The sequence below is a fragment of the Prionailurus bengalensis genome, chromosome B3 (genome assembly GCF_016509475.1).
Source record: "Prionailurus bengalensis isolate Pbe53 chromosome B3, Fcat_Pben_1.1_paternal_pri, whole genome shotgun sequence".
In the NCBI taxonomy this organism is placed as follows: Eukaryota; Metazoa; Chordata; class Mammalia; order Carnivora; family Felidae; genus Prionailurus; species Prionailurus bengalensis.
This window is the reverse complement of record NC_057355.1, coordinates 72,028,966-72,038,178: the sequence shown is the minus strand read 5'-3', so window position 1 is coordinate 72,038,178 and position 9,213 is coordinate 72,028,966. Positions and strand designations below refer to the sequence as shown.

The following is a 9,213-nucleotide window of genomic DNA, read 5'->3' as shown; positions in this document are numbered from 1 at the left end:
CAGGCTTTTCCTTCTCTGCACTTAGGCTAATGCCAGGATTTAGGGAGGATGCATTATAGAACAGGAAAATTTACTGTGCATAAATGCATCAGCAAAAAAGTGAAGACCTGCCTTTAGATGGAACATTTTTCAACTATTGGAAATGAAAAGAACTATAGGTAAGTGCAGTAAGTCCTTTCATAGCTAGATGAACGATTTGACCCCTCCATATCCACCCTTTGCCTTCCAACCCCATGTTATTCTAGAGTACCATACCTTGGAGCATTGTGAGATCATGGTCCTTCACTTGAAGTGTGCCTGTTTAAGCCTAAGACAGTGATCACATTGTAGAAAACACTCTTTTTACAAGGAGGGAAAGGTGGGCCCTGATGGTTGACCTGTACATGGCCATACAAAGGGACAAGTGTGATGCAGCCACCTCAGGATCAGAAAGCCCCTTTGTTTACAAGGCAGAAGAATAGCATCGGAGGAATTATGCCCAAGAGGAAAACACAAGAGAAGAGGGAGATTATCTAACTGCTGCCTGTTTTCCCAAATGCTTTGCGCATCCTTAGGAACTCTAGGCTATGGTTAACCTTACACTACAGGGTATGAAAAGGACCAGGGTGGAGCCGACCATTGGGTCATAAAAAGGGAAAGAGAATCCTTACAAGGTGATCCCCACCCTCATGGAAACATCAAGGACATTCAGGGGTAGGTAGGAGGGACTCCTTCCACATTTAAGGTTGCGACTCATCTTCCTCTTACTTAAGGTATAGTTAGGTTCGGTTCAGTGGAAATATTTTCACAGAGAGCCAGAAAGAGTCCCCTTTGAGGTGACCGGTTCTATCTCATTGCACTCCATGCATTATGTCCTGTGCTTTGGCCCAGATGTACTATGTTCACATGCTGCCCTTTTCCATTAAAAAATCTCTTTTCTCTCCTATCAAATCCATACTCACTTTTTAGTGTTTATTTTAGGCATCACTTTTCTCCAAAATACTTCCTATCTCTCTAAAGTCTCAGTTTGGATTTTTTTCCCCATGTGCCCCCTTAGACCCTATTCTTACCTGTGACATTCCACCTGTGACACATATTAACTTTTCCATCATTCTCATTAGGCAGTGAGCTACATGAGAGTAGTGACAACATCTCCTTTATTTCTGAATCACCACATATAGCATCCGATACATAATCAATACAGAGCAAGAGTTGAATGATTTTACTGATAGTAAGGCAATTTCTATAGAAGCTGGAGGGAGATGAGGCTCTGAAGGGAATCCTTAAGGAGAAAGACCACAGAATTGCTTTATCCTAGAGAAAAGGCACAAATATTTTTCTGCTCAGGTAGGACCCACAATTGAGACACTGTAAGTAAAGAGGTTCCTGTTTGCTAGGAGCAAGGACTGCTGCGGTGTGCCAGAGAATAGTAGGGCTGAGAATCAAGGCCTTAAGGTCAAGTCTCATGCTTTGCATGGCTAAAGGGGATCAGTATTCTCCCAATAACTGAGGCGTTTTAAAAACACTTTCAGAATATCATTGATTTGGTCCTTACAACTGTTTGTGGTCTTCAAAACTAGAAGGACCTGAGTCAGATGGCAAGGACTTAATTTCTGATTTCATGAGTGATTTTCAGGGATTCCTAGTTCTGTCTCTGACAAGCCATCTAATAGAGCCCAAGTTTGTGAAAGGCCTTTGGATTAGTATCATGGACTGAAAAAGCATAAGAAATTCATCCTAATATTACCCAGAATACTTAGCTTAAAGTTGACACTAAATAAATAGATGTGGAAACCTGACTGGATGATTCAATGTAGTTTAGCCCTATTCTCCCTTTTAAATATGCCATAACTTGCTTTAGATAGGCAAGCATTTTATGACAAGCTCTCAGTTAGACCCTTGGGTTGCTGTGGAAATTCTTCACAAAAAGGGTAATTTTATGTAATAGATGTACTAATGACCTATATTCCTATGACTCATTTCATAGCTGAACAGTTCAAGGACAAATGAGATGGATGCATTGAACACCTTCCAAGGCAAATGGCAAGTCAAGCCTAGAGTCTGGTGCCCTAACTTACAGGGGTTTCTATACCACAGTGTTTGTCGACTAAGATCTAGAAACTCTTTTGAATCCTTTGCACTCTCATTTAACTTGCTTCTTTTAGCGGTTTACAATTGAGGAGCACAGAAGTGGTTAAGTAACTTTTCTGAGGCTACTCGGCTAGTAAATGGAGATAATGGAATTCAAAACCAGGCAGTCTGGCTCAAGTCCTGATCCTGGTAGAATGGGGATCATATTCTTCATGAAATAAGTTTTTGATATTTTTGTCCAACTCATATACTCAATGATATCAGTATTATAACAATGGGGCATCACTATTTAAGATCTGAGAAGGAGACTCCTGGCATTTTCATATCTAAGTTTTTGCCACCCTTTCTGGAAAATCTTCTCCAGCTTTAAAAGTAATTAGATGAGGACCTCAGGTTCTTCAGATCTTAACAGTGGTTGGAGAAAGTGGGGAAGTGTGTGCCATATCACGATAAAATAAGTTTCAGGATTGTTCTGGAGATGATGTGTCCTCGCCACAATCATGTTCATGTTGTTGCACAGGTGGGAAAGATAATGGTTCCTGGGGGGAACCAGAGCATTGGTGTTACAGAGTTCATCCTGGAAGGTTTCCCAAATCTCAACAGCACAAAAGCAGAATTGTTTTCTGTCTTCCTTCTCGTCTATCTGCTGACTCTAACAGGCAACGTGTTGATTGTTGGAGTGGTAGGAGCTGACACTCGCCTGCAGACTCCTATGTACTTCTTTCTGGGTAACTTGTCCTGCCTAGAGATCTTGCTCACTTCTGTCATCATTCCCAAGATGCTGAGCAATTTCCTATCAAGGCAACACACTATTTCCTTTGCTGCATGTATTACCCAGTTCTATTTCTACTTCTTTCTTGGGGCCTCGGAGTTCCTGCTGTTGGCTGCCATGTCTGTGGATCGCTACCTGGCCATCTGTCACCCTCTGCACTACCCCTTGCTCATGAATGGCACTGTGTGCTTTCGGGTGGCCTTGGCCTGCTGGATGGGGGGACTTTTCCCTGTGCTTGGCCCCACAGTGGCTGTGGCCTTACTTCCTTTCTGTGAACAGGACGCGATGGTGCAGCACTTCTTCTGTGACAGTGGTCCACTGCTCCGCCTGGCATGCACCGACACCGAGAAGCTGGAGGAAACAGACTTTGTACTGGCCTTTCTCGTCATTGTATCCTCACTGATGATTACTGCTGTGTCCTATGGTCACATAGTTCTGGCTGTCCTGCGCATACCCTCTGTTTCAGGCCGACAGAGGGCCTTCTCTACCTGTACCTCCCACTTGATGGTGGTGACCCTCTTCTATGGAAGTGCCATTTTTCTTTATGTGCGACCATCACAGAGTGGCTCTGTGGATACTAACTGGGCAGTGACAGTGGTAACAACATTTGTGACACCACTGATGAATCCATTCATCTATGCCTTACGCAATGAGCGAGTCAAGGAAGCTTTGAAGGATATGTTTAGGAAAGTGGTAGCAGGCTTTTGGGGGGAACTTTTGCTTCCTAAGAGTTTCAGTAGGAAGGAGTGAAGTGAAAGTGAAGAGGGATGTAATAACCAGTCATAAGTCCAAGTCTTCTCCGTTGTCATTCTTTTTCCTGTGGTTATCATGGACATCACCAAATGACCAAATTCTGTAATCCCAAAAGAATTCCAAAGTCATCAAGTCTACCCTTCTTCTCCTTCAGGCAAAATTTCTTGATTCTATCTCATACATACCCCCATATTATTATTGATATATCATGATCAATACCATCCATTACATCTTAAGATCCTCCAGCCAGTGAGATCTTAACCTAAGAGTCCATGGTCACCAGGGAGTCTAGGGATGGACTTCAGAAAATTTATAAGCTGCCTTACTATTTAAATTTTATGTGTTTGACTTCATATGCATTTGTCTGGGAAGAGGATCCACAGTTTTAATCCAATTCTTGGGAGATCTGTGTGACCTTTGCCAAAAGTTAGAAACTGATTAAAATTTTCAGTAGTATCTTTTGGTTATTTATGAAAAACAAGAATTTTAAGAAAAATTTCCTTATAATCTTAAAAATAAATAAAAATAAAATAGATTACCTGTGTATTTTTGTATACATTTTATGGAAAACATTGCATTTACTGTCAGGTGGAAAAGAGGTAAAGCAAACTGAGTAAGGGACTTATGCACTTCCCCACAGTAATCCCAGTGTCTTTGCAAAAGCAGATCCAAAATAAAGTTCATGAATATTAGCATTTAATGTGGTTTTCTAATTTGCACTTTATTATAAAGATGATTTAAAGATATCACTCATTTTTTCACTGGATTGTGTTCCTTTCCTTTGTCCATTTTTTATATCCTTATATCTGTTGTGTTCAGTCTTGTTTTGTTTTTAGTAAAATTGGAATTGGGACAAGGACCTTTAATATCAAAGAATTACAAATGTCAACTATTGCTGTACCTGCCAGGAACCAGACTTTGTGGTACGTTTTATGTACTTCACTAGATATTTGAAAGGGAGTGAAGATTCCTATATTGTGGTACCCCTGGAAATCTTGGACAAATATTCACTTATTTCTTCATTCACTTATTTTTTTCCCATTTATTTATTCATTTGCTCCGCAAAGGTCTTTTAGGCATCTGACATATGCTATATATCATATATAGTGATATATGCTCAGAGGAACAAGAAATGGTTCCTCACCTCATGCAGCTTTGATTTTAGAGGGGAAGACTGAGAGACAAATAATTATGCAAAGGAATGAGGATGATAAAGGCGTTTATAAAACAACATTGGAAATTATATGAAAACTGATTTACCCTCTCGTATTTTCTTGTTAAAGAAATGTTCAGAGGCTGTCATTCATTAAATAGGGATTAATTCCATGTTAGAGTGTGTTTGTATACACAGACACCATATATATAGAAACAGCACATCAACCTCAACATTGGCAAGCTGAGCATTAGCATGCAAAGAGATAGCCATAAAGCTTCAGTGGGCTCTGGAAATAGTAATGCTTTCATCTAGTTCTATTAATAATACACACAAACACACACTAAATAATTCAATCCCCAAAGATTTCTGAGTGAAAACGAAAGGGATGGAAGGAATGACCAGTGGTTTGAGAGAGAAAAAGAATTCTTCAGGAGTGATCTAGGAGCACTGCCCAGAGAGCAGATGAACTATTTATTACCTTAAAATCTACCTAATTTCATGAAGCCTAAAAACCTTCAGCCAATTCCAGGCACTGACCAAAGAGAGGAATTTGTATCACAGTTTATGATATTTTTGGAAGGAACCACTCCCATATTTTGGCAATAAAGTGTGTTAAACCATCTATTTTCAAAATTATTTTATTGTAGGAAATGACTTTGGACTCAATTCAATAAAAGTTTATCGAATACCATATTCTGGGAAATAAGTTGGTATGGAGAAGTACAAATACATGATCTCTGCCATCAAGGAACTCACAGACTATATAGGTATAAATATTATAATATATAATAAAATTATATTAATAAATAAAAGTAATATATATATGACTGTGGGTCAAAATATAATAGACCATTGTAAAATTTAAAAGTGGGTCTGACAAAATGACATTTTACTAACAAAGCATAAGAACAAATATTAGGTAATTGAATGTGATTAAGAATGGAAATATCACAATAAAAATTGTACTAGGGAGCAATCTGTGATTTTATTTTTTCAATCTTACTTTACAAGTTCCTGTTCCATAGGAATTTTTTACTCTTAAAAAAATTTTTTTTTCTAATGTTTAGTTTTGAGCGGGGCGGGGAGAGGGGGGAGGTGGGAGAGAATGAGAGGCAGGGAGAGAGTGAGACACAGAATCTGAAGTAGGCTCCAGGCTCTGAGCTGTCAGCACAGAGCCTCATGCAGGGCTTGAACTCACAAACTACAAGATCATGGAGATCATGAAGATCATGAAGATCATGACCTGAGCCAAAGTTAGACACTTTACCAACTGAGCCACCAAGGTGCCCCATGAATTTTTTACTCTTCATCTTAATCTCAACAGCACTTCTCACAACTGATCTTGGACTTGTATTGAATATAGTTTTGTTCTTTGGTTTCCCTGGGACTGCACTTGCCTGGTTTTCTGTCCACATTTCCAGCTACTTTGTTTTGTTTTGCAGGTGTATCCACTTCAATAAAGCTATTAAACATTAGCTAAGTTGTAAAGTTATTTCTAGAAATCACAAATTAAGAGGACGCTGAAAATAAGAATGTATTTCCAACACCTAGAACAGAGCCTGGTCCATTGAATGTAACCAAGAAAAATTTGCTGAATGAATTAAAGACTCATGAGCAGATGATAGCCACAGCCCTGAGAGAGATGCTGAGCTCAAGTATCCAGCAGCTTGAGTGTTAGTACTCATTCCCACACTCAGCCCACTCCAGTGACTATTAGAAACTGAACCTCTCACATGTAGCTAGAGCCCTTAGAGGGTTATTAACAGTAGACTAGAAAAAATTTCCCTTGCAGCAATCAACAAAATTTTCTGCCTCTAGGAAAAAGTCATCCTTGAAAATTCTCAACGGAAGCTCTGCCTTGCTACATAAAATTTGTGTCATCTGGGGTTACCAGAGGGCAGGTGGGTGGGGTGATGGGTGAAATAGGTGATGGGGATTAAGGAGTGCACTTGTAATAAGCACTGAGTGATGTACAGAATTGTTGAATCACTATATTGTACACCTGAAACTAATATAACACTGTATGTTAACTACACTAGAGTTAAAACAAAAACTTAATTAAAAAAATAAGGATTATAAAAAAACATTAAAAATATTTGTGTCATCTGGGACACTGCAAACTAATACATTAATATAACATTATTCCCATTTTCCCAGATGACACAAATATTTTTAATGTTTTTAAAATTTTTAATATTTTAATATTTTTAATGTTCATAGGCAGTATAAATATAAGCCTCAAAACGATATGAAGAGACATTTCTCCAAGGAATTTATACAAATAGTCAATAAATACATGAAACTCAGCATTATTAGTCATGAGGGAAATCAAATGAAACCACAATGAGGGACCACTTCCTACCTGCTAAGATGGTTATAATGGAAAAGACATAATAATAAGTACTGATGAAGATGTGAAAAATTGGAACACTCATAAGGGGAATGTAAATTCCCACGTTAGAAAACAATATGGCAGCTCCTCAAAAGTTTAAGCATAGTGTTACATATGACTCATCAATTCGACTTCTAGGTATATGCCCAGGAGAAATGAAAATTTTTGTGTCCACACAAAAACTTGGACATGACATTCATAGCGGCATTATAATGCCAAAAGTGGAAACAACTCAAGTGCCCATCAACTGATGAATGGATACATAAAACGTGGTATATCCATACAACAGAATATTGCTTCACAAAAAGGAATGAAGTATTGATACATGCTACAACATGGATGAATCTTAAAAACTTAATGCTAAGTGAAAGAAGCCAGTCATAAAAGACTATATATTGTATGATTCCACTCACCTAAAGTATCCAGAATAGGCAAATCTGTATAGAGAGAAAGTAGATTAGTAGTTGCCCTGAGCTGCAGGAGAGGGATGGGAGGAAATGAGGAGTGACTTTTAATTGGGCATAATGGGGTTTTTTGGGAGTGACAAAAATGCTGTAAAATTGATTACATTAATCTGAAAATATGCAAATATGTAAAAAACCACATTTGTGTATTTTAAGTGGATAAATTATATCAATAATTCTTATAATGGATCTTATGCTTCATCACTTATAGTGATTCCACTTTGAATCCTGATACATTTTCTCTGGTAATCAGCCCCCATTTTCCCTGTATCCCATTTTTTTTTAATTTTTTTTCAACATTTTTATTTATTTTTGGGACAGAGAGAGACAGAGCATGAACGGGGGAGGGGCAGAGAGAGAGGGAGACACAGAATCGGAAACAGGCTCCAGGCTCCGAGCCATCAGTCCAGAGCCTGACGCGGGGCTCGAACTCCCGGACCGCGAGATTGTGACCTGGCTGAAGTCGGATGCTCAACCGACTGCGCCACCCAGGCGCCCCTGTATCCCATTATTTTTAAAAATGAAGACAGAAACTGGGTCATACCTGAGTTTGCTTTCTTGCCAATCAGAAGAGTACCTGATAATTTGGAACACAGCAAAATCTCATCACATTATTTTTTGAAAGCACAGATTACATAAGGGTTAAATATGTATCAACTAGTCATGCTCACTGGTGATTTGCTGTGGACCCTTTTGCATGATTCAAGGGGGACAGGTCATGTTCATAATAGTGGAGAGTACTAAAGGCCCGCACCAGCTCCTACAAATCAATATTATTTTTTTAAAAGGCAGTTATATTATAAAACACAAGCAATCAGGACTCTAAGAGTAAACAGATAAACAATGAAAAGCAGACTTAGACCGTTAGGAACTTCAGTTAATATAACCATTATTTGGGTTCTGAAACCCGCACTTCTCTCCCACCTAAGATTATCTTACACCTATTTCTGCTTTTTCAGAACTGGCTTTCCTTCTTTTACCTCCCTCCTCAGGCTGTGAGCTATCATCCCCCTTTACTTTGCTCCTTTCTGCCTTTGTTCCAGTGCTGCTGAGTTCTTCCTGTCTTGATTGTCAACCCAACCAGTATTCCTGCCTTCTACACAGTAATAGGAGCAGTAATAGCACCACCTTCATGTGTGCTGGTCTTAAAAGTCCTTACAAGTTCTTGATAACCCAAGGAACCTTTAAGGGCAGGGAAAGACAAGGACTCACTAAATAATCACGAACTACCCCTAAGACCTTTGAACCAAACATGTGAAAGGACTAGGTCTTCCCCTTCACAGCCAAACTCCTACAAAGAATTCTTTACCTACATGGCCACACTTTCCCCCTCATTCTTCAACCCACCCAGCTCTGTCATCTTCCCTATACTTTCTGTTTTAAATGCTGGTAAAGGCTGTCAACAGCCCCTGAGTAACCAAATCAGCTGTCAGAACAAGTGACTGTCAGGAGGTTTCCTTCTCTAGTTCTTCTACTCACTGGATTCCATTCCCAACTTTTTAAACACCGATGATCACCAGGGCTGGTTCTTAAATTCTTTCTCTGTGAATGCTCTTCCCTGCACATTTTTAGCCAAAGCAACATTAACCGCCACTGTGCGTATGTG

The 9,213-nt window shown here is 39.2% G+C and overlaps 1 protein-coding gene across 1 annotated transcript; it reads left to right on the top strand.

Moving 5' to 3' along the window:
- The first annotated feature begins 2,217 nt into the window (after nt 1–2,217).
- Nucleotides 2,218–3,775, top strand: LOC122467682 (olfactory receptor 6S1). The gene has a single exon (XM_043554203.1). The coding sequence runs from the start codon at nt 2,549–2,551 to the stop codon at nt 3,590–3,592; it is 1,044 nt and encodes a 347-aa protein (XP_043410138.1). The 5' UTR covers nt 2,218–2,548; the 3' UTR covers nt 3,593–3,775.
- The last annotated feature ends 5,438 nt before the right edge of the window (nt 3,776–9,213 follow it).

Coding starts and splice junctions, on each gene's coding strand:
- LOC122467682 (XM_043554203.1), top strand. CDS start 2,549: ATGATGTGTCCTCGCCACAATCATGTTCATGTTGTTGCACAGGTGGGA.